This window comes from Rhyacophila brunnea, unplaced genomic scaffold (genome assembly GCF_057557595.1).
Source record: "Rhyacophila brunnea isolate RB1 unplaced genomic scaffold, BYU_Rbru_1.0 scaffold_17, whole genome shotgun sequence".
Lineage (NCBI taxonomy): Eukaryota > Metazoa > Arthropoda > Insecta > Trichoptera > Rhyacophilidae > Rhyacophila > Rhyacophila brunnea.
Genome location: NW_028232827.1, coordinates 2,650,183 through 2,677,225, shown reverse-complemented (window position 1 = coordinate 2,677,225; position 27,043 = coordinate 2,650,183). Strand labels below are relative to the sequence as shown.

Here is a 27,043-nt window from a genome sequence, read left to right as displayed (position 1 = left end):
TTTAGTGAATCCAACAGAGGTGAAAAAATAATAAAATAAATTTCATGAAATATATTAAAATTTACATATAAAGCAATTGTCGCGATGAATTATCATAATATTATTTCGAAATAGAAAACATCCGTGACAAAAATGTTCGATTATTCTACAATTATTGATGACTGTACAAGAGTTGAATTTAAGAATCTTTTCCTGCAACCGGACTTATTTGCACTTGATGAACTTTTGAGGGCTTTAGTTAAAATTATCAATATATTCATATTATCTGTAAAAAATCACTAGTTATACAATTATGATCAATACATATTTTTAAATGTCAATATAATAACTGTAGGTATGTAGGTTTCTGCTATAAAATAATATTTTAAAAAGATTTTAATATTTATATTTATTGATAAGCAACTATTTATGTTTTTTAATTTTTAAGAAATACCGAAAAACCGGTATTGACATTTTCATTCGGTATTGCAATCCCTAGTAGTGGGGTTTGGTCATTAATTATTAACTAATATACACAACTACATACGAGGGTGGGTCAATAATTCCTTAGAAAAAAGCATTAAAACAGGTTTTATTTTTGTATTTTTTTTTTATTTCTCAACATAATTTCCTTGGAGCTCAATACACTTGGTTAGACGTTTCTCAATTTTTTTTAAACCGTCAGAAAAATAAGTTTTCGGAAGGTCCTCAAAATAAGCATTTGTCCGATCGATGACTTCTTCATTTGAAAAAAAACGTTGTCCACTTAGCCATTTTTTTAAGTTTGGGAAAAGGAAAAAGTCTTCTTCTTTCTTCTTTGCCCATATCCGCCCCTTAACTGGAGCATATGGACACCACGCGGCGCCTCCAAGAATCCCTGTCGCTCGCCAGTCTTCTTGCTTCGTTCCAGGTCAAACCAGCATCCCGTAGCTCCGCCGTATACACTCTGTAGATTGTATTTAGCGGCCTTCCAGGACGCCGGAATCCGGTCGGCTTGAAGAACAGGCAAGCCAGGTTAAAGTTCTCTTCTGGCATCCGCAGCACGTGGCCGAGCCAGGTCCAACGTCGCCTCTTCACTTTCAGCGTGATGAGAGGCTGCTTGGTACGTTCTCTTATCTCCTCGTTGCTCCTAAAGTCATACCACCGCACACCCAGTATTCGTCGCAAACATCTGTTTTCGAAGCTCAGTATACGGTTGCTCTGAGCCTTCGTAAGGTGCCATGATTCGCTACCGTAAAGCAGCACCGTCAGAATGCAAGCGTCGAATAGGCGGCATTTGGTTTTGACCGAGTACAATCGTGAGTCCCAGACATTTCGCATCGAGTTGAATGTTGCTCCAGCCATTCCCATTCGGATAGCGAGCTCTTTCTGCAAAATGCCATCTCCCGTGATGTGTACCCCCAGGTACTTGAAGCTGTCGACGCTCTCGATGCTCTGTCCATCGCTAATCAGAGGGAAATCTGGATCAGGACAGGTGCTATTGCACAAGACGTTGGTTTTCTTCGCGTTGATTTTCAAACCAACGCGAGAGGAGTTGTTATGCAACCTGTCGATTGTCTCTTGAATGCCCTCGATTGAGTTGTCGAATAGGACAGCATCATCGGCGTATTCCAGGTCGCATAGCTTCACCGTGGGGGTAACAGGTATGCCTCGGTTGGGTGGTATTGACTTCCGTAGTATGAAGTCAAAGAGAATGATAAAGAGAAACGGTGCAAGGACACAACCCTGTCTGACTCCGGTCGTGACCCCGAACCATTCCGTGACAGTGTCTCCAATTCTGACACAGCATTCGCTATTCTCGTGCAGGCTTTTGATTATGGCAATGATCTTGGGAGGGATCCCGTATGCTCCCAGTATCATCCAGAGGGAGGGGCGGTGCGGACTGTCGAAAGCCTTCTCATAATCCACAAAACAGCAGGCCATCGGACTGTTCAACTCATGGCTCTGCTGGAGAAGACATCGAAGGTTGTGGATTTGGTCTGCACACGCTCGACCAGGTAGAAACCCGGCTTGGTTTTTCCTGAGGACGTGCATTATTGGGTCCCTTATTCTCATCAAAATGATGTTTGCCAAAATCTTTCCCGGAACACTGAGTAGCGTAATGCCTCGGTAATTGTCGCAGCTTAGAGGGTCACCTTTTTTAAGAAGTGTGATGATTTCACCGTTCACCCAGTCCCTTGGGCAGCGCTCTTCTTCCCACACCTTTGTCATCAGATGAAACATAGGGTGCAGGATTGCGCTCAAGCTGTACTTGAGGAATTCAGGATGAATCCCGTCTCCCCCCGGTGCCTTTCCGTTCTTGAGCCTTTTCACAGCCGATTTTATCTCGGTGTGCGTGGGCGGGCAATCGGAAATGTCGGTCGCTCGGGGAATGTCCAAAAGTAAAGCTTCCGCAGATATGTCAAAGGGATCCAAGGGGGGTGGGCGGTTCAGCACTCCGCAGAAATGATTCTTCCAAATCTTCTTGACGCATTCTGCGTCAGACTCTATTGCTCCACTGGGACCACGAATGGCTCCGGGAGTCGGTGGTCGCCTGTCGCAGACTTCACGGGTGATTCGGAAGAGTTTCCTGGTGTCATTTCTGCTTGCTGCCTCCTCTGCCGCTTCAATTTGCCGGTTCATAAAATTGCGGTCAGTAGTCAATAGTCAGTCCGGCGGTCCTCGGTTCAGTCGAAGTCTCTCTCCTCGTCTCTCAGGGCTTTCAGCCTGGCTCGTTCACCAATTTCAACCCACGTTTCGTCAGACATCCACTTTGGCTGCTCACTCCTTCTGGTACCAAGGACGGTACGAGCCGACGACACAATCGCACTCTTTATGAGGCTCCAGTCCGCCTCAATGAGGTCGGATTCAGATTTGTGCCGCTCGTAGATACGATCTACACTATCTCGTACAGCAGTTTCGAAGTCGGTCCGAATTCTTCGGCGTCGGAGCTTCTCAACGTCAATTCGTTCGCACTTTGGAGGCCTCGCCTGGCGACTGAGTTTTACTCGGATGTTTCCAATAAGTAACTCATGATCGCTATGGATATCGGCGCCTCTGTAAGTACGCACGTCGAGAAGTTCCTTTCGGTGCTTCAAGCTGTATAAGAAGTGGTCAATCTGCGTCCTCGTGCGTCCATCAGGAGACGTCCACGTATATTTGTGAATGTCTTTGTGGGGAAAAACAGTGCCTCCGATTGCAAGCTCGTTCAGAGTGGCGAATTCTACGAGCCGCTCACCGTTATCGTTGGGGTCACCGAGGCCGTGTCGTCCCATCACCGTGGGGCCAAGCACCGGGTCTGCTCCTACTCTCGCATTATAATCCCCCATTACAATCACGCGGTCTCTTCGGGGGATGGCGGAGACTGCCGCGTGGAGAGAATCGTAAAAAGCATCCTTTGTCTGCGCGTCGGCATCCTCAGTGGGGGCGTAGCACTGAAAGACGGTCAAGGAGCTACCAGGCGTCTTGAAGGAGGCACGTATCAGTCTCTCCGAGATTGGTTCCCATTTCACGAGGCAACGGGCCGCTCTCTTTGACATCAACACTGCCACTCCCTGGCGATGGTATTGCTCCTGACCTGAGTAGACAATAGAGTAACCCTCAATCAACTTTCTCCCGGCTCCTTTCCAGCGCACTTCGCTCAGCCCTAGGATGTCCACACCATAGGTGTGCATGATGCGTGTGGCGTGCAGGTCCTTTCCGGGGGTACGCAGGGTGCGAACATTATATGTCCCAATGCGCATACTCGAGTTGTTAGAGAGGATTACTCTACCTGTTTCATTGTCCATTTCCATGCAAGGTCGTCGTTTTACAGAGCCGGTTGTCGTCCGAGGCTGCTGTGTAGGTGTTTTGTTAATCTGTTTCGTTTAAGGAGGCAAGGTGATTAGCCCAGCGCTCCCGAGGCCTGAGCCACGAGGGCCCTGAAGGTCGGCTCGACCAGGTTTTTCTGTCGGGGATTTCCTTCCCTTAGCCAGAAGGCCAGTTTTATGGCGCCGGTCACTCGCCCTTCGCCCCCTGCTGTTAGCTACAGCGTACGCTGCATTGCCCGGAGGTCGCCACGGGGAGGCCAGCAGATGGGACTTGCTGGCAGTTTGGCATTTCCCAACTTTTGCTATGAACACATCTACTGGCGTCAATGTGTCCACTTGGGGCCGACCAGCCGTTGACCACCAAAAGTCACTGGGGGCTAAATCTGGCGAATACGGTGGGTGGTCGACCAATTAGAACTTCAATTCTTCAATTTTAGCCATTGATCGTAAACATGTGTGAACACGGGCATTGTCCTGATGAAAGAGGATTTTTTTCCTGTTTAAATGAGGCCGTTTTTCTTCAATTTTGTTTTTTAGCTGGTCCAATAAAGATGCATAATAATCCCCTGTTATTGTTTTTCCCTTTTCCAAATAGTCAACGAAAATAATTTCACGTGCATCCCAAAATACAGTAGCCATAACCTTACCAGCTGATTTTACGGTTTTCGCCTTCTTTGCACATGGTTTGCCTTCGCAATCCACTGCTTTGACTGTTCTTTCGTCTCGGGAGTATAGTGGTGTATCCATGTTTCATCTACAGTCACAAAGCGACGAAAAAATTCATCCGGATTGCGTTGCATGAGCGACAACAGGGCTTTAGAGGCCACCACCCTACTGCGTTTATTGTCGACTGTGAGCAAACGCGGCACCCATCTTGCAGAAATATTTTTCATGCCCAATTTGTCATGTAAAATAGAAATGACGCTACCTTTTGAGATCCCTGTAACCTCAATTATCTCACTCAACTTTAATCTTTGGTCACTTAACACCATATCGTGGATTTTATTGATCATTTCTGGTGTAGTCACCTCTACAGGACGTCCTGAGCGTGGTTCATCCTTTGTTGATGTACGACCACGTTTAAATTCAATTAACCAGTTATAAATAGTTGCAAGTGAAGGAGCAGATATGCCGTGAACTAAATCCAACTCATTTTTTATTTCCTTTGCTGTTAACCCTTTTATATTAAAATGTTTAATAACAGCTCTAAACTCAATTTTCTCCATTTTCCATTTTTCCATTTTCCACAAGCAAATTTTTTTTTAAATGTACGAGAAACACACAACCCGACCAATCTGATTGAAACTTCGCAGCATACTGAATCGGTAGTGCCGCTGCATGAAAACAAACCGCTTACAGTACTAGTCGCGCCACCTGTCGGCTTTTCTAAGGACTTATTGACCCACCCTCGTACTTTATTATATTATACAATATGTATCAATCTATGAAATTTTATTTAGGTATGATTCCAATATTGAAGCTCGATTTGATATAAATAAAAACGACTTCAAGTTATACACATTATATTTTCATAAAAATCGATGTTTTTTTTAAATAAATAAAAAATATTAAAACTATGAATTAGTCAAAAATAGGGTCTTAGGGACAGCATAGAAAACTTAATAAGGTAAATTTCAATAGTAAATATGACCATAAAATGTATGTAATAATAAGATGGGGTCATGTGATAAATTCACATTTTATAAGATTTTTTTTACAATTGTAAGTTTATCTTTGACTTAAAATAAAACATATTTTTCCTTTTACTGTTTTCAGGTACATATGTATTAATTAATAAAGTTGAAATTGTGTACTTAATCAAAAAAATGTTTCAAATTGCAAGTTTCATATTTTCCCGCTAGGTAGGTAAAGACATTGCTTTAAACAATATAACTCAATTGTTTGTTAAATTGTGGACTGGCTGCTTTCTGCATAACAAAGGTCAAATAAAATTCCGCGAAAAATGTAAAATAGTAAGTTATATTATTATTATACGCAACATATGATAGAGATACTTACTATAATTCTTCAGTAATACTATCCCTTTTCAACTTTGTGTAATCAGCTTATAAAACAACGACATTGACAAATTGTTACCAATTGTCTCCAATGGGGTAACTATGATATAACGTGCTCCTCATTTTAGATGACGTCGATTCGTCTGTCCATTGTCTGCTGAGAGACAGCAGTCCATTTAGTCTTGTGACGGAGTCCAGAAATAATTTGGCACCTCATCGAGAATACGCGGGGGTTGTCAGGGCACTGATCAATATGCAGAGATACAGTGTAAGTGGATTTATTTATCTTATCTGACATTAATTGTATTGGACATACATACTTAAAGTTGTGTATCCTTCTGATTGGTTTATTATTCATATCCTCACAAGAATATACCCTGAATAATTATTATTATTCGATAAACTATTGCGCTTGTATTCTGACTGTGTTGTTTTACGATAGCGAATCATGGAACCTTACGAAGGCTAGCGTATATTGAGCTTCGAGAACAGATGTTTGTGATGGATACTGTATATGTATAGTTTTAGAAGTGACGAGGAGATATTGAGAGAACCAAGAAACCTCCCATCACATGCTGCGAGCGCCAGGAGATAGCTTCAACCTGGCTTACCTAAAGCTAAAGTACTGTCTATAGCAGGATTGGCGAACCTTTTTACGTACACGTGCCAAAATTTCCCAGATATTATTTTTTGACTGTCTGACGTGCCAAGCAGTTTTTCGAGAAGTTCGAGCAGGAAAAAATGAAAATAATTACAAGATAAAAAGAACTTTTTATATACCACGTTTTTAAATTTTTGCAATCAAAGAGACTGCCTAAAGTAGCATCACAGCAACGGCTGTGTTAAATTCGTTTTCCAAAAACAAAAACATGTTGGCTTTCTTAATACCAAATAACATAACAAGATAAAAAGAACTTTTTATATACCACGTTTTTAAATTTTCTGTTAAATCATATAAACTTGACAATTATATTATGTATTAATAATTTAGGACAAATAAGGCAATTCTCAACAAATCATTTTTTTGCTATTTTGCAACAAAAAAACAATAATATAGAATACTGGAATGTCATTTTGATTTCCATAGTAACGCACGTATATATTAATAATTTTGTTGCTAGGATCACCCCCTTAGCAACCAATAATAGTGGATTGGATTACGGATTTCTTCCGAAATAACTTTTCATACAAAACAGAATTAACTGAAAATGAATTCAATTCTACTTAAAGATGACTAAAAGTAGTAAAGGAATGCATCGGCATCGTGTTCTGATATATTCTAAAAGTTTCAAATATCTAGCTAGTCGGGAAGTTAGTTAAAAATCGATTGCAAGATTTGTACTGAATAAACAACCACCGGACAAACAATGATACGAGCTAAGAAAAACTTGGTAAAATAGTTAAATGAATTCTATTTAAAAAGTAAATGTGTTCTATCATACCTACTTAGTTTCGTACATGATAAATAATACACTAGCATTAACACACCTTCTACAAATGTAATGCATAGATCAATGCTACATATTTTTTGGAAATCGATATTACCACCGGTTTTTGTGTGAAGAACTAGTATGATTTTGACAGCTGATGAATAACAGGAATGTATATTATTTATAAATAATACTGATAGTTAATATATTTGATTTGAGATTTTTTATAATTCAATTTGAAACGAGAAAGGGCGAATCAATATGTCAAAGCAATCTGGGATCTCATTTTGAGAGCTAAACAATGGACCACTCGTTGCCTGTGCAAAAAGATATGCTCAGGCTTTATTAATCTAAAGATGGCGCTGTTATAGTACACTACAATGTACTTGTAACTTCATTTTAATCCAATCATAAAACTATTGTCACAAAATTACACGTAAGCACATTTAACTCTGTTGAATAATAAATCTGTTGTAGGTATTACAAGAATTAGCAGGGTGGATATCAGGTCGAGAAGAAAGAGCAGGGGCTCTTCGGGCGCTCCACAGGCTGGCGAAAGGTGGCCGCCGAGCCTCCCAACCGCATCTACCCACTGCCACACAGCCGCCGACTGTGCATAGACATAACTACACCATTAGGTTTGTAACACGTTCGACTATTGACAGACCGGGGCACTTAATTGCGAGTTACGATAGTAGTGCTAGTTATTGATTACTGTTCGTTGTAAATGAAAATTTCCGATTTGATATATCAATTAACGTATTATGCCCACGATAGCCGCTTGTGGGTGCCAGGTTCGAAACCTGAGTCTGGCAAGGACACATATTGTTTTTAAATTTGTTTATGATTCAGAGTATGGACCAAATAGGTTGAGCAAGTGGCTGAAATCCATTTCTCGTAAAAACAAAATCCGTTAATACAAAACCTCCACTTATCGGAAGCCCATAATATGATCTTATTAGGATCGGACATGTTCGGAAAAAATGTATTTCGATATGAAACTTATCATATTGCACTCGAAGTATGAACTATTGGCACTACAATCAAAATTTACAGTTTCGTGTCACAGCTTCACTATAGTGAGCCTTGGGTTTATGAGAACAATTATACTTCTAACCCTTATTTCACACAATAGGTTTTTAACCGTACGGAAAAAATCGATTGGTAAAAATCCGAATCGGCAACAAGTTCACGCTCTTTTCACTCTGTACGGTTAATGCACAATTTTTTTCCGTCACAAGCTCAGTTTGTGGTTGAGTGTTGTCGATTTAAAAACGTCTAATGTGAAATCATGTGTATATAAGTTCACGTACACCACTGAGTGGTGATGGTGAGGTGGCCGTCCGGGCACCGTGAATACAGTAGTGATGGACGGCTGCTATACGGCGCCGTTTCGGTTTTTAATCGTCGCCGTGTAATGTAAAAAAGGCCATCTCTTCTTCGCGTCACTAAAAGAATATCGCCGTTAGATTCTTTGCCGTACGGTCGAAACCGTATAATCCGTAACCGTATAATATAACCACGAAAACATCGATAAGACACCGCGATTGCTTTGGATATACTAAAGTATAATATGATATTATATTTCGTAGTTTTTTGTAACTGTCCATTTATGTCACCTGGGGATTACGGATTTTTTTCACGATTAGTATTAAATAACATTTAAAATAAATCTCTATTTCAATAAAATTGTAAATATAACATAATTTTATTGTGGTTACTTTTTGGCGTATACGAAATCATATTGTGCCTAGTTCCATCTTTCGCCGTCGCATGCTTTATCTACAGCAAGTTATCTCCAGTTTAAGATAAAGTGAGTAAGTACTTACAGCATTTTAATTTGGTTGGCCACAGACACTTTCCAGACATTTATATGGTTGTAGTTTTGACAACCAATTTATTACGCTTGTCTGACAGTTAACACGGAGTCTTCATTAATCAACTGTTAGTTTCTCAGAGAAAACAATATAATTTCATACACAATAATGTACCCACTTGCTAACCCGTTTTAATTGCTAAAGATCTTACAATTTTCATGTAAAATTGAATATTGAAATATAACAAATAGTTAGAAATAACAATAGGATTATTTAGTCTATTAAGGCAGTGGTCGCCAACCTTTTTATCGCCGCGGACCGGTCAACGTTTGATAATTTTACCGCGGCCCGCTGGGGGGGGGGGGGACGTTGATTGTTTATATTTTAGATTGTTTTGATTTATTAATTTTAATTTAATTGTATTTAAACAAGCCTTCAAAATAAAATACAGTTACACCAAAAAATTAATATAAAGTGATTTAACATTTCAACTCACTAGAACGCTAAATCAATGAGGTTGTTTCTTTGCAACGAGACGGTTCCAGCTGGGGGTAATATGAGACAATGATACCCGAAGTGTGTTGCTTATGTCCAGTTTATTCCGTTGTTTTGTTTTGGTTGCTGTCATTGCAGAAAACCCCGCTTCACACAGATAGGATGTCGGAAATGGCAATAGGGATTTAAGTGCTGTGGTGCAATCTCGGGGTATTCCGCCATGACTTTAATCCAGAACACCGGCAGAGACGTAGTTTTAAAGCCGCCGTCATTTGCAATCTCTCAGCTCCCGGTTAACCTCTCGTCCATGGAAAGTCGCACAAACCCGAGAGAAATACACCACAGTAAATAATATGGAAATAATTTAATGTTCCTTGGGCGGCCCGGTACCATTTGATCCACGGACCGGGGGTTGGGGACCACTGTATTAAGAGGTAGGGATGGATAATTATTTAAATATGTAATGGAAATTAAAGCAGTGACTAGGGATTTCAATACCGGTATTCCAGTATTAATCGATACTGAAAAAAAAACAGTTTCAAAACTACAAAATAGCGGTATTTTACAACGTTAAAACGTTTTTATTAGCTCGTATTCTTGTTTGTCCGGTGGTTGTTTATCCAGTAAAAATCTTGCAATTGATTCTTAACTAACTTTTCGACTAGCTACACATTTAAAACTTTTAGAATATATCAGAACACGATGCCAATGCATTCTTTTAATACTTTTAGCCATCTTTAAATAGAATTGAATTCATTTTCAGTTAATTCTGTTTTGTATAGAAAGTTATTTCAGAAAAATCCGTAAAAAGTTAAAGACTATTATTGGTTGCTAAGAGGGTGGTCCTAGCAACTAAATTATTAACATATACGTGCATTACTATGGAAATCAAAATGACATTTTAGTATTCTATATTTATTCAGTATTTCTATCAAGTACAATTTTTTTTGATCGTTTAAGCTAGTCAAGTCAAGTTTATATGATTCAACAGAAAATTTAAAAACGTGGTATATAAAAAGTTCTTTTTATCTTGTTATGTTATTTGGTATTAAGAAAGCCGACATGTTTTTGTTTTTGGAAAACGAATTTAACGCAGCCGTTGCTGTGATGCTACTTTAGGCAGTCTCTTTGATTGCAAATATTTCAGTTAATATGCATTTCGTCTTTTTCATATTATATCTATTTCTAGAATCATCGAATTAAAATGTTATAATTTTCAAAACTGATATACAGTCCGTATATAATATTTGTGGGTGCTTCGTGATATCTGAAATCAGAGAGCTGAGAAAAAAGGTATTCTTTGCTAATAAATGGGCTACAGGAGATATAATATAAGTGTCTCCTCTAAGTATTTTGTATAATCATCATCATCATCAGCCTGAATATATCCACTGTTGGATGAAGGCCTCTTCAAGCTGCTTCCACTTCTCTCGGTCCTGTGAATTGCGTTGCCAGAACTTTATTATTTCATCGATCCAGCTAGGTCCTAGGTCCTAGGTCTACCTTGCGGACGTTTTGTACTTCTTGGATGCCACTGGATGACTAGATGTGTCCAACGATTGTCTCTTCTTCGAGCTATGTGTCTAGCCCATCTCCATTTAAGGCTTTTAATAAACTCTACTACATCGCAAACCCTTGTGTGCTTCCTTATCCACTCATTCCTCTTTTTGTCCTTTCACGTTATGCTCAGCATGTACCCCCCATACCACGTTGTGCTACTCTAAGTTTCTGGATCTCTCTTCTACTTTGGGTCTACGTTTCACACGCATATGTGATCACGGGAAGCACACACTTTGCGCTTTAGGCACATTGGAAGGTCACTTTTGAAGACATGATTCAAGCGGCCAAAATGGAGTGCTTTTGGCCGCTTGAATCTTTACTCTGCGTACAATTTCATCAAATATACATCCATTTATAGACACTCGTTGTCCCAGATAGATGTAGCTTTACACTTGTTCGAGCTGAGTGCCATTGATGAGGATCTCTTTTTGGGCCGCAAAGCAGTTGAACATGTCTTTCATCTTTGTTACATTTATTTTCAATTTTTTTTCAAATTTGTTTCAAATTTTGAATAATAATATGTATACTTTTTTTCTTTTAGTCCAAAGAAAACAAATTTGCAACATAAGTACAGAACATCGATTCGTCAGTACTATCGAAGAAGAAATGCGGACGCATTGTCGGGGGATGAAAGTGGTTCCAAGAAGAGCGAAAAGAAAACTAATTCCAGTCCAGAAAATAATACAGAAAATGAGGTAGGTGAATCTGTCATCGTTTGATGGTGTCGCTCCATTTGGAAAGCGCACGTCCACGCAACCTTCTTCCTTCAACGACGTCAGAGATCACTCTTCTCTCAAGACTGGTCAGATCATAGACTATAGATACATCTAGATGCCACCCGTTCCATTGCTAAATGAAGCTACGTGCCGTGCGTTTGATTTGTGGGCGAGCGAACGCATTCGCCTACAAATGTTCGAGACCATAGACCATTTCGCTAGTACTCGCCCAAAGTGCTCGCACTAGACGCTCAGAATTTAAATATAATTTTCTATTTTTTTACGTTATATAGTATTTTTAAGCGGTCAAAATGCAACTATTAGGTAAAGATATCCATAATTTAAGTTATTTTAAAGAAATACTAGGTCACTGATATTAAAATATATGATAATATACAAATAAATTGTCACGAACATGTATCAACTTACTTATGAAACGTAATACCATCTTCTTGCTTATCAGTACGGCTACCATATTTTAATACAACACACAGAACCACCTTTCCTACTTAATTAACTAAAAATATTTACCACTGACTTTATGTTTAACACAAAAAATAGCAATTTTAGCAACACGAACTCGCAGGATATCGACGCTACGTAAAGCGATTCACCACGATTTGCTGGCGATACTTTTGGAAACTAACTCACAAATATGTAGACCTTTTATCTTATTATAGCGCGTGTCGCAGAGATTATAAGGGTGCCGAATACTTTCTCACTCGCACTCATGCATCGTTTTTGTCTAAGTCTTGGGTCAGATCATTTTTTTTTACCACGTAACCGAATATATTGCACTTGGCCGAGAGACGTTTTTTGATGCCAAGCTCTTCCAGTACAGAGAAATTAATTGTACACATAGCCGTCCATGGAATGTGTACCATACTCTGCCAGCCTCACATCTCGAACGCGTTAATTCTCTGAAACATGCCCTCGATTTTTCGTACAAGGTGGCTTAGGGGTTAATTACATTGGTGTGCAGTATATTATGTTCCTCCATTTATGTCTTTAATTTAATTATTTTGAATTTATGGCTAGAATTAAATGTTTTGTGTTGTGCTCTTGTGTTGTTTAGTATTTCATGATGTTTTTGGGGGTTAATTTCATAGTTATGCTATCTACATGTAGTTCTGAAAGTATATCGCTTTTTTCCGTTATTGGGCAGTCGTTGATGACATACCATATAGTTTGAGATATGTAGCCGTCGTTATATTTTTTCCACGAGTGGGAGCGATAATTTTAGGAATTCCATGAACCGGAACGGCGCTCCGGTGCGCTTCGGTCCATTTTGAGCCCTGAATATTAACGTTTTAGTAAGTCTCTTTTTAGTGGTTTTTTTAATGCTGTGATTTTTTCCATATCAAGTATCTATTTATAGTTATATAGAATTTAACATGAAATTGCGCAAAAAATACTTAGTAATTTATCGAAAATTTACAGTGATGCTCTCTCTTCGTTTACAGCATATTACATAAATATGGATTACAATCCACTGGTCAATGCAAATTTCATAATTGTGTAATGAAAAAAATATAAATTTTACTACTACATAGCTGTTTTTTTAGGTTGGAACTCCTTCCCCCAGTGAGAAAAGCGATCGCTTAGATCTAGAAGTACAAAAAGAGTATTTACAAAATGAATCTTTACACGAACCAGCATCGCAGAAGACCTTATTCGATGAACGGTACTTGGATCTTTGTCGTCAGACGATCAACAGCTCAAACGTGAAAAGATCCAACGCAGCATTCATGGAGTTTAATAAGGAGATAAGTGCGAGAGCTAAAAAATCCTCTTCTTTTTCATCCGTGGGCAAAAGTTCGGGCAAAGAAACGCAAGCTTTAATTGCTGGTGTCTTGGCAAAGAATGGGGTAACTTCGACTGTCAGTAAAGGAAACTCTCGTCGTCTCGTCAAAGGTCAGTAACTTAATTATAATTAAGATTTTTGCCGCCCCCTTGAATTCTGCATCCCGGGAGTTTTGCACCCTTAACACACCCACTGGGGATGGTCTATTAATGACGTCACATTATTTTGGTATTTTTACCTGACAACAAAATCTTTTACCCTTCTTTTTTGAAATCATCTCATTCGTTAAAAATGATTGATTTCAGCACAATATTCGTATGAAATATTATTCTCAAATAAAAATAAATTTATATTTCCTCAAAACATCAGATCTATGTGGTGTAATGTCATATATTATTTTAGGTGATCAATAATGCCTCAATACTTTTCTTCTTCCATGTTAATCCCTCAGTCAGAGTATATGGAAGCCACGTGGAACCTCTACGAATTCCTATCAATTGCCATCTTCTATCTTCCAAGATCACGTCAGCACCCACAGTTCCTCGGTATAAACCCTGTCTATTTAGCGGCCTTTCAGTTGAGGCTCTTCCAGGCTGAGCCAGATCCAATGTCGTTTCTTCACCTCACATGCTTTACTCGCTTCTAAAATTTTAATTCTTTCAATGTTCCAAATATGAGGCGCTCATTCGACCCTTTTCAAATAATAAAGTTTTTTTGTTAATGATATTAACAATATAAAACCTCTAATTATTGATTTCCCACCGTGGGTTACTAGCTGGAAATGCAACAAAAATAAGGAAAAAAAGACGCGCGTCGACATCCCAAAAATATAAACTTTCGATTTGCAATATCTCAAAAGAAACAATAGATTAAATAATGAATAGATAAAAGCACGAACCTAACACTAGAGTAAATCCTGGTACTTGTTGGGGGTCATTCGGTGTGTGGTGTTCGATGCGTAGGTAGAGGATGATGATAATGACGAAGTCTTCAATGTAGCAGGGTGAGATTTATTAGCATTATATATACAATGATACGAGGTTACGAGCTACGTACTTGATTTTAGTGACATTGAGATAAATTGCTCTTCGTTATTTATACGATAAAAGTTAGTACATTAGCATTAAATTCTGTTACATAATCATATTAAACTAAATATAAAATCAGCGTTTTAAATTGAATAGCAAAAAGAAATATTATTTATTATTATAGTCGTACAAAAATATAATACATGAAAAGTGATTAATCAGCTCATACCCGTAATACTAATAAAGTATTGTTATATGTAATATTACACCGTCTCTGATTTCGCCAACTGATTTGCTCAGTTGTTTACTAGAAAATGGATTCGCTTGGGAATGTATAATCGCAGAGTAACTTGATATCTTAAACAATGGATGAATTTGATCATTATTATTCTGCCGCTACATACTTTAGCTCGTGTTCAATATTCAACTATATGTAAATACTGCGAAAAATTTCGTGTAAATGTTGTAGAAATTTTAAAATTGTTATATAGACCAGGGTTTCCCAAACTATATTCCGCGGAACACCAATGTTCTGCCGAACCTGGATAGGTGTTCCGCGACCATTTGGAAAGGTTTTATACACTCCAACACATTTAAAGATCTTCTACTGAATATAAGTAAAATAAGTAAAACTAAAATAATTAAAGAATCTACTTCATTGAAAGACGAGTGATGATCAATCTCCACTGATGTTTATGACGTCAAGTATCTAAATAGGTCATGGCTCCCACGCTAACAGGCCTCTAGCCTGGGGGCCAGGGTTTACGGGTGGTCCGGCGCGAGAGATCGATCAGCCAAGTGAGATAAACACACATCACAAACATGCACTAATAGTACAAAAATGTCGCCTGCGGCGCTATTTCACTTCAAGCATGCTAACATTTAATAATATGTGGTTTTGCCATACTTACAATTTTTGATTATTGTCGATAGTTGACATGTCCATAATTGTGCATATTATCAACATAAAAGTGGGTGTATTAAAAAAACAAAAAATCGCTAAAAATACCCTTAATTTTACCTCGAACACCATTTGGAATATGCAACTGTAGATCGTCACATTGCCTTTAACCTTAGCGATAAGTAGGGGGCCCACCAAAGACCTTAGCCTGGGCGCTTGCTTCGGGATGTGGGAGCCATGATCTAGGTACAGACGGAGGACCACCTTTTCTTACACCGTGCGCATGAAAAAGATGGGGTATATTGTCTTTAACTGACCAGCTGACAAGTCTTGTCAGTTTAACGACATTGAAGTTAAAGTCCCTCCACCAAACCCGCCCCGTACCACCCTGGGTCTTAATCGAGAGTATCACGGGACCCGTCAATGGGTGATGTGAAGCATCTAAGAATTGGCCTGGGAGTGTCCTGGGAGAAGATGCCCAAGACTTAGATTGCTACGCTCAAAGTGAGCTCTGACTGAGTTTACTCTAATGCAAAGTGCCAGGGAGAGAAAAAGCACATGGAAATTACTAAAAAGAAAATGAAGCTACTTGTTTATTAAATTAAAGAACGAAGCTAATCATACAGGCAGCAAAATTTATGTGAAGAGATCTTCACGCCCGTAGTAAGACGCGGCAAATTTTTTGAAAGCAAGATAATTGGCCTTAGTAGCAACCAGGTCAGACGGGACCGATGAGTCCAACAGCTGGTTGGACCGACCTGAGCATTTCCTCCCGTTCGGAGCACATACTCAGACACTCCCATAGGATGTGGTTGGCATCCTGTATTTCCCCTCCGCATGGACATGTCGGACGGCTTGCAAGTCCAAGCTCGAAAAGCTTGCCAGCGAATCCACCATGACCAGTCACAAATTGACTGGTGTAATGGTCTGGAGTCAGATATTTGGTTATTTCCATTCGCCACTGTATGTCTGGAAAAAACGTATATGTGTGCCGGCCCTTGGTTGATTCGTCCCACTTTCGCTGCCAGGTCTTAATGGCTGCATCGAGCGACATGAGTCTAATTCTGCGCCTCAATAATGCTACTCCTTCGCCAGCTAGCCGAGGGGGGGGGGGGGACGAGGTGAAAATCACCAACGTCGGCCTCCTCGCCCTTGAGGAGCAATATTGAAGCGCCGCTGACCTGAATGTGCAGGTCAAGTGGGAGAATGCCGGCCAGGACCGGGAGCGCGTCAGTTGAGGTAGTACGGTAGGCCTTGGTAATGGACAGAAGCGCGATCTGCTGTCCTCTTAAAAGAAAGATTCTAAGTTTGACACTTTTGGGAATGCGCGGGCACCAAGCACTGGCGGCATAAGCCGCGATTCCCATAAAAATGGCGCCGTAGGCGATCTTGAGCGCCCTTACTTTTAAGCCCCATCCTTCACCAGCCATGCGGCCGATCCTCTGGAAGGCCACCCCAGCCTTGTGGACTTGGGTTTCGGCATGGTTTAGGAAATTTAACATTGTGTCCATTTTAACGCCTAGATAGGTGACGATCTTCGACACTTTCACTCTCGTGTCACCGAATCGGACTGTGGGTAGTCTCGAACAGCTAAGTCGTCTCGGTCCTTTGAGGACAATGGCTTCTGTCTTGGAAGGTGCAAATGATAGTCTAGTTAATCTACCTCAAGCCTCAATTGATGCTAAGGCTTCGCCAACGGTGCTCTCAATCTTCGCCCTGCTGTCGGCCTCGACCAGGAGCAGCGCATCGTCTGCGTAGGCAATGGCAGTACAGTCGGTTGGAAGCGGAATTCTAAGGAGATTGTCGAAGAGTACGTTCCAGAGAAGGGGCCCGAGGACTGAGCCCTGGGGACATCCCATGCTGGTGTTCCTCTTTATTATGGTTGATCCAACTTGAAACTCGATCGATCTATTGGTGAAGTAACTTTGAATTGACGCGAACAAATTTCCTGGTAGGCTCTTCAGCCGGAGCTTTTGAAGTATAAGAGGCCAAGACGCACTATCAAACGCACCTGCAATGTCCAGGAAAACTCCTAGGACGTATTTACGGCGAGAATTTCTTGCAATGGCAATCACGTTCCTTATGGCGTCGACTGTTGATTTGCCTCTTCTGAATCCAAATTGCTTATCGGAAAGCGGCGAGTGTGTCTCCAGATGGGCTTTAATCCTGTGGTACAGTAGCTTCTCCAGCACTTTACCCAGAGCGGGCAAGAGTGTTAGAGGGCGGTAGGCTTTGGGGCTAGATGGTTCTCGGCTGCCAGCTTTGGGGATTACCTTAAGTGAGCCCCTCTTCCAGCAGTGTGGGAACGTGCCGCTTCTGATGCAGTCACTGAAGAGGGCTGTAATCTCTGGCGCGGCGATGGACCATGTGCGTTTGACAAGTAAATTGTCAATGCAGTCCGGGCCCGGGGCCTTGCCAGCAATCAACGTGCGTATGATGTGGTTGATCTCCTGTTCGGAAGGCAACGATGAGTGATCCGTGTCGATGGGAAGAGAAGCCTCAAAGCGGGCCATCCTCATGGCATCGTCATCCCTGGATTCATCATCCAGTGGGATGAGGGCCTCGAGAAGGACCGCAGCCGTTTCAGACTCAGTACTGGTGAATCCGCCACCCGGTTTCTCGATGCCGCACAAGAGGCTCGTCGGTCCTTAGTGCACCCCAGTGCGGTCTCAGCCTCAGTGCACGGTATGGAGGACCCCAGGGGTCCGAACCTCCCTCAATGGTGACGAAGTTACGCCAGTAGTCTTTCTTGGCTTGAGTAATTGCTTTCTTGTATTCCATTCGGGTGGATTTGGCCATGGTTGCAAGGGGATCGATGGAGGCAGGTGGTTGCTTGCGCAGGCGTGCACGTTGATGAGCCTTGCGTGCTTTTCTGAAAAAACGTTTAACGACAGTTGCCAAAATTGGCAAAATGGTTAGCTGCGCTAATAAATAACCTACAAAATAAACTAAGTGTTCCGTTAAAATTTCCGGGTTTGCGAAGTGTTCCTTTGCAGAAAAAGTTTGGGAAACCCTGATATAGACGATGAATATCGGAGATAAATCTTTGATTTGTGATTTTAGTTGACGGGGATTCGTTACTCGGAACATGTCGTGAAGCCAGAATGAAACATGCTGCCAGAAGATCCGTTCTACCTACACCAGACCCCATGAGCAGAGAGGGAATGTTTGGGGACGCTTTCAAAGTGTCGCAAATTTATTCGGGAATTCAGTCGGAATATGATACGGTACCTAACTGACATTATAATGATTATTTACATACTTAAATATTTTTGTCTGTTTATATATTGATACGCTCATGGCAAAACATTATGAGAAGATGCTCGGGAGTCATTCATTATGGATTTCAGGGAGGTATTCTGAGATAACCGCTGCCAGTCTGTAGTTCTCTACTGATGATTCTGTAGATACGTACAAATATTGGAGTGTAAATTGACATCTTCGACTTTCCGGAAATATACACGTCTTTATTGAGAGTGTGAGTATATAATATGAAAATAGGGATTTTTCGACAAAACCAATACACCCCTGTAAAATGTAATTAACCGGTCATTAAGAGCGAGTATTATTTTTTAATTCTTTTTCTTTTGACCATGTCCGATCCTAATAAGATCATAATATGGACCTCCCGAGAGTGGAGGTTTGTATTAACAGATTTTGCGATAAATGTATGTTAGCCACTTGCTCAACCTATTAGGTCCATACTGTGACTCCAAACAAAAAATGTGTTTTTGCCGACATTATAAGCTGTAGAGGTTTACCCAACTCTACAACCTAGGTATTATTTTCTATGTTCATTTGAATAACATAGACAATAATACTAAGCGGAAATGACAGTCAACAAATCAGTCGCATATTCGGCCTTGATTGGTACAGTCAGATATTCATTCGCGACTCCGTGAATATCCAAACTCAATCCAATAAATTCATAATGATGTAAAATCCTACGTAATCAACTCTCAATATCAATGTATCTCTATTCGTAATGCCGTGTATAATCTATAATGTAGTGCTACAATATAAATCCAAGAAAATACATCACTGTGTCTCATTTCTATTGTGCCCCGAATATATAACATCTCACACACGACGCATCCTCCAGCATACAATTAATAGATGCTGGATCTTAAAGTGAGACTACACCGGACACTTTTGTCGCCAACCTCATAAAATTTAACGACTATGTCTCGGAATAGGGTAATAAAATCGAAGGTGTTGCTACTTGTCGACGTTGCTCATTTGTCCACACAGAGAGGCAACGTGTCGCGCAACATCATTTTTTCTTGTAAGCCACGGAACGTTCGCCTGATTATTATTATTTATTCGCATTTGACACCTGCTATACCTACCTATCAAAAGGCGCTCGATATTTGCGGCTGGGATCATGCACTCTTCAAACTGTAGGTACCTATTACAGTGGGTAGGTTTAAGTCACCCAAATAAATATTATATGTACTTATAGCTACCTATATTGCAATCTCAAATGCGTTGGTGATTTGACACGGCTAACCCAAAATAGGTAGATGTAGGTTAGTACCTACTTAAATTTGGTCGATATAAACCTTAGAGAAAAAAACGACATCCAAATTATTATTTTACTTTACTATAAATTCTTAATAAAAAGATAAACCATACCAATACGATAATAATCGATATCATTGTCTTAATCATGACATATTATTTTAAATCAAACCTCGATGCAGATGTAGGTAGGTACATGTAACATGACTCAGAGTACAGGAAAGAGTCAGGAAACACTTACATGTAGGTAATCGACTAATCGTAATCATTCTTACCCAATGCCATTGTTCTTACCTATCAAAGAATTATCGTTATATTTTTTATTGCTCGCGTGTCGCGTGTTATAATAATGATGCAATTAGGGATTTAAATACCGGTACATATTTCATAACCGGTATTCAATTATTTATCGATACCGAAATACCAGTTTCAAAAATCCAATATACCGGTATTTTCGGTATTAAGAAACCGTAAGTACACGTTTATGTTTTTCGAAAATGAATGTAATATTATTTTGTCATTACTTACTACTGCATACTATATTAAATTTAATGTATAGGACGACAATGAAGTTAAATAATATTAAAATAAAATCCCTCAATTAATATACTTATATAATTGTCGCGATGAATTAACATATTTCAAAAAAGAAAATATTCATGGTAAATATTTCCAACTATTCTATAACTATTGATGCAGCGTTGATAGTACATCCAGCAAACGTTGAATTTCAGCAAGGTTTTCTGTACCCGGACTTATGGTAAAATTAGCAGTTCTAAAATATCTATACTAATGATCTATACATTATTACAAAGGTCATCATAATAAAAAAATGTAGTTAGGTTCTTTAGGTTGCTATACAATAGTGTTTTAAATAGATGTTAATAGTTATATTTATTGATAGGTAAGTACTTCTTTATTCTATAATATGTTTTGACGAATACCGGTATTCAATAAGAAATTCTGAAATACCGGTATTGATATATTCATTCGGTAATCCCTAGATGCAATTGATTTCGAAGCACCGCGTGTACACATACAATTTAAGATTTCATTCCACTCATATTTACGAACGAGAATATGATGATTATCATTAATAATTTATTTAAAGATGTTAAAGCATAAGTTATTGTTATTATTATTAAAATATATTTCGTAATGCGTCAAACATTTTTTTATAAAATCATATGGTACTTATCAAATAATTCATTATATCGGCTATTTTCTAAATGTGTTTGCCGCTGTATTCCCCATAACTAACTTGTATCCATTTTTGTCAATATACTTAAGTACCTACTGATATTTTTTTAAAATATCGAAATATCTACTGAGTTTAGAATCTGGCAACATTGTAACAAATCAGTATTCGTCGTGGTTGGAATTGCGGCACTTGTGATTGGGGTGTTTTGGGTCCCATACACACCTTTCTTCTCTGCAATGTTCAATAGCTGTGATAATTTTATCATTGTCCCAATGTGCCGTGATTTACCAGTGTGTAGGTATGTAATATGACTAATATGTAATAACAAAAAAACAAAAGAACCACCGCCGCTGTTTCACGTGTTCACGCAATGAAATATATAAAATGAATGACACTACAATAAAACTAAATCCGTCCAAAAAATATAGATACCTACTCTGTGTACCGTATACCGGTATGGGCATATGGCTACGGGATGGGATGTTATCAGTCTGATAACATTTTAAATACCAATAAAAACGACATCATTACATACTTTTTTCCCGTAGCGGCAGTTTGCTGTGATCAGTAGAATCAGCAGATACAGTACGTGATCATAATGGATTAATTTGAACCTTTATAGCACCGATTTTCAAACTGGGAGGCGCGGAGTGTTGCAAAAGGAGGCGCGAAAAGTTTAACACAATGTAGCCACAGGTTTGCAGTTTGCAAATGCATAGTTTATAAATCAGCCGCTAGTTATCAACTACATAAAAAACAGTCCCATAAAAGGTTGTTTGCAAACCTGTCTGAAAATATGGAGACTAATTTTATAATACCTCACTTCCATACTATTGTGAAGCACGCTAGTTATCTCGTGAAAAAATAAAATAAAAGGATCAAATCATAATGAGGCAATTTTTTAGGAATAACGGACGATAATAAAAAAAAATGAGTGAATAAATAAATGCAAGGACCACTAATGCATTCACTGATTTAAAAAGACAAAGTAAAGGCATTCATAAAAAATTGGAGCTTTGGAAATCAAAATTTAAAAAAAAATTAGTTCGTCATGTGGAAACACTTTTAAATGATTTCTGCGCCAGATATATTGAAGCAACAAAAATCTATTTCTTGGTTAGTTTGCAAATGCATGTTTCACATTATTTTATTTATAGTTAAGTGTGCTTTGTATTGCTATAAGTAGTGCTTTGTTTCAGTGCTAATACATATTTTAAATATTTGCTTATGCGTTGCAATTTCATGTGATACCTATATGATGATAGATATACTTAAATGATAACTCCCGTGTATAATTTATTAAACACTACATTGGAGCATCATACTACCATAAACCTCAGCGATAGGTAGTTGGGCCCGCCAAAGATCCTGGCCTGAAGGCCCGCTTCAGGATGTGCGGCCCATGATAGAATCCATTTGTCAATGAACGGTGACGAATTCGGATTGACTACTATTGAAATTGATTGTGCTGTTGTGTGTGTAGCACATTCATCGCGTGAAAAACAAATTAATTTAAAAATGAATATAATATACCTAAGTAGTAGTACCTAAAACATTGTTTATTTTTATATTTTTTTTCATTTTTGTATTGGTACATTGTTGAATATTTAAAAAGGTGTCTGTATTATTTAATGAAATAAAGGCTGGGGCGCCAAGATTGGATTTTTTTTAAAGGGAGGCGTAGTAATATGAAGTTTGGAAACCACTGCTTTATAATACGTACGCGTTGTTTCTCAGAATTTTTTTTCGAGATTTCGGAGAGTCCGAAAATACTATTATTTTGATTCTGTAAAAAATGTCCCAAAATGCGTAATAAATAATAATCAAAATAAGTGCTAGACATGCTCCAATTGATTGGCAATCGCTACCTACACGGGAGAATAAAGAGTAAAAAATACATAGTCGATATCACTAAATTCCTGTACCTACCTACTTACGTAGCTCTTCGTATTAAAATCAACTGGTATGCGAATTTTATTAACAATAAATTAAAAATGATCCTTCATTAAAGTGTGTTGCTAAATCTTTTGAGTTTTACCGCCAGCCTCGAAACAAGTGGTGACTCGTGTCGAGCGACAGAAATTCGATCCTCAATACGATAAAAGCAATTAAAACTTACGGACTAAAGTGATTATTTTTATGATGGCTGACCTCATTTTATAATGTCGCCACAAGTTTCTTTCAGTGAGGACGATGTTGTCAACCCCAACATTTGTCAACTTAGTTCAACAAACGATTAATGTAATTTATGGTCCAATAAAATATGATAATTATCGTTAAATTTTATGAGGTTGACAACACAAGTTTCTGGTCAGGATGGGCCTTTACAACCAACAACTCTAGATCTAGCGTCTGTAAAGCCGACGCGTAAGCCACTCGGCCATCGTGGCCATTTAATACCGACACCTAAATACATCGCTCTTATCAATTGAAAACATATAGACTGAGAACCGTTTGATGGTTTGTGGCAACATCGAGATTCGACAGAAAATGTTTCTGCTACTCCTCTCCAGCCATGAGGTAGATTCCTGCGATTTTGAGAATATCATCTTGATTGTAAAATTCTAGATATTATCGGTAAAATCTGAAAACAAATCAAGATGTTTTTAACGTCGAATGATCTCTTTAGGCAATATTCTTGTCGCGTTACCAATATTACCTAAATTTATACGCACAAAAGCATGCAGTTTTCCTTGAGTCTCTTGAGGTCCGGAAAAACTGTTAGTTTTATATTATAGATAAGCAGATAATGCAAATGTTTTTTATGTTGTTCTTCAGATGACTCATTCGATACTACGAGGACCTGTCGCCCAGCCAGCAATCAACAAGCAAAGAAGTGTCGAGCCACCACGAGACAGATTCTATCCATGACATAAGATTAAGAAATAACCAAATAGATCTTTACTGAACAATAACAATATATTATAATTATGCACTAATACTTTTAAGCAAATTCATAAATTAGTAATTTATTTTTTATTCAATAATAATTTTCAAGATTGAAGAATGTAATATTCTTTTATTGAACATACATAATTTGAAAACACATCAGAAAAATAATATATAACCAGTAAAAAAATGAAGCAAATGGGCGAGAGTGCCAACCGGCATGGCGTTGTATTTTTTTCAAAAAGAACTTTTCTACTGGTTATATATTTTACTGAGGTATTTTCAAATAATGATGTACACCCGATCCTCTTTTTACACGGCTTTTTTTGCACGGTTTCGAAATAACACGGTTAAAAAAGTACCGATTTTTTTATCATATTTTATTTACACTGATTTTTTTGCTTTAACAAGGTTTACAAAAACTAAAAAGAATCATCATCATCATCATCATCAGCGGGGCTCAATCCACTGCTGGATGAAGGCCTTCCCAAGCTTTCTCCAACTCTCTCAGTCCTGTGTAGTTCGCTGCCACGTATTTCCGCCGAACTTTACCAGTTTGTCAATCCAGCGGCTTTTAGGGCGACCCTGTGGCCGTTTTGAACCCCTTGGGTACCATTGGATGACGGCATTTGTCCAGCGGCCGTCCTTTCGGCGAGCAATGTGCCCCGCCCATCTCCATTTCAGCTGTTTGGCAACGTCTATTACATCGCGTACTCTTGTCTGCTTCGTAACAAAATAAAAAGAATAAAAATACGTAATTATGTATTTACATATTTATCAAAAAATTGCATTACAATGGACCGCACTCCACTGGTGAATATATATGTTGTCACCGCATGCCATCCAGACATACATAACTATATACATGGCGTCACTAGTTAGTCACTTGAGGTTCGATACGAGAGACGCGCCGCGTGCTTCGGCGTCAGCGTTATCAAATATTTCCAGCGATAAGTGATTTTTTGCCAGAGAAAAACAGCAGTAAACGGGCACGTTTATTGTCAATTAACGAGACTGAACGAATATATTTCTCAATGCTAAATTTAATATAAATCGAAAACTATTTATTTTTATGTATAAATAATAAATAAATTCGATTTATTTTTGAGTTCAAGAATTTCGTATTTTGAGTTGATTTTAAGTAATGGAACCTATCTACCATTTTTGTATGGGCACCTTATCTTTTTTACACGGTTTTGTTTAGCACGGTAGTCTTTGGAACGTATCCCCGTGCAAAAAGAGGATCGGGTGTACATTCATAAATCTTGTCATTTTGTCATAATATTGGCTGGCGTTGTGCAAAAATTAACCAATCCAAAAAATAGAAGTTGAATATAATAATATATAATATAACACAACAATTGTCATCGTACTTTTTCATATTCAAAATAGATCCAGTCCACTTAACGTTTATAAATTCACGAAATCTTAATCCTATGAATTAAAAAAAAATTGTAAGATTTCAGTTTATTTTGTAGAATGAAAACCAATCAACAGTGTCTATTAATTACAAAATACCCTATTGTTATTTCTTCTTTTCATGAAAGAATCAATACACTTTTCCATTAAACATTCGTCCTCTATTAATTGATGCATAAATTGACTAATATGAATGAATAACTTCACTTTAAACTTCTCAGTTTGAGTTTAATGTACACTAATTTTCTGCATAACGGCAGCCATCTCATTGTCTATAATAATTGATGTATTGTTTTGTTTTTTAATGTATTTAATCAGTGGATACACCATTAAAGAAACCATGCTATTCTCCGGTATGGTGATATGAACAATTTGTTATAATATATAAGTGTAAGTAAATATTATAATATTATATTTAAATTTTATGATAACTTATTACATACAATGTAAAAAATAATTTATTAAAATTATACCTGATGTAAAAGATAATCGGTAGGTACCTATGCACCAGTGGCGTGTGGTGATTTTTATGTTTACTATTTCAATATAATAGTATCATTTACATAAATATTGGCTGGAAACCTAAGCTGTAGCATTACAGAGTAGTAGGTATCTATTTTATATTCTAAATATATTCACGTAATATTAAGTATAAAACCTTTAGAATAAGTAAAATTAATTAAAATTGAGCAATAAATATCTACATAATATTATTACATACCGTCTGTGGAAAAGAAAAAGGACGCAATCCACACAAATAAAATTTTACAGGAGGCACAAAAACATCGTTATGGTTTTTGGTCAAACTTAAAATACAAAATAGACATAACCTTGAAGTGCATGCTAATTAATATTTTGGTTTTTATATCCGTATTCTGATATTAATTATTGGGTTAATTAAAAATAAAAACGATGGTTAAGTCGTTTTTCCCACGTCTTTTCCTTCTTTTTTTAAAAAAATGCTAGCTAAATTTAGATAATAAATCGGAATTTGTAGCTTACATCCTTTGGACACTGGTCTAAGACGATTTGGCGGCGGGACAACTGGACGCCACGCAGTTTGAAGTTAAATAGACGTTAGGTACTTATAGGTACTTTAAAAAAATATTTAATAATAATATTATTTATATTTAATTTATTATATTATGATTTAATAGTTGGTGAGAATTTAAATATGGACACGTAAATAATGATTTTTAATCGTGCATATGTTTAAGTTCCAACTAAAAAAGGGTTTTATTTTATATAAAGCCTTAGGAATGGTAATTCTCAATCCGCAATAAAAAAACATTATGTTAAGAGTAAAATGAATTAAAACTACTAAGTAGTAGATAGAAACTGATTAAAATTCCTCGTCTACGTTCTGTATACGTGTCTACAACAGTGCGGCGTCCAATTGTCCCATTCCCTTTGGACACAGCGTGTATTTAGTCGTGAACAACGTTATTATGCAATCAAACGTATTTTGAAAATTTAA

The 27,043-nt window shown here is 38.2% G+C and overlaps 1 protein-coding gene across 1 annotated transcript in view; it reads left to right on the top strand.

Moving 5' to 3' along the window:
* Positions 1 to 24,876, top strand: part of LOC147073551 (uncharacterized) — a 61,573-nt gene extending 36,697 nt beyond the window's left edge. Inside the window, exons 15-20 of the mRNA XM_085944659.1 lie at positions 5,914 to 6,053; positions 7,693 to 7,853; positions 11,629 to 11,782; positions 13,369 to 13,717; positions 18,600 to 18,763; positions 24,037 to 24,876. Coding sequence (XP_085800785.1) covers positions 5,914 to 6,053; positions 7,693 to 7,853; positions 11,629 to 11,782; positions 13,369 to 13,717; positions 18,600 to 18,763; positions 24,037 to 24,129 — 1,061 coding nt within the window. The 3' untranslated portion in view covers positions 24,130 to 24,876. The remainder of the gene's footprint in view (positions 1 to 5,913; positions 6,054 to 7,692; positions 7,854 to 11,628; positions 11,783 to 13,368; positions 13,718 to 18,599; positions 18,764 to 24,036) is intronic.
* Positions 24,877 to 27,043: the final 2,167 nt, after the last annotated feature.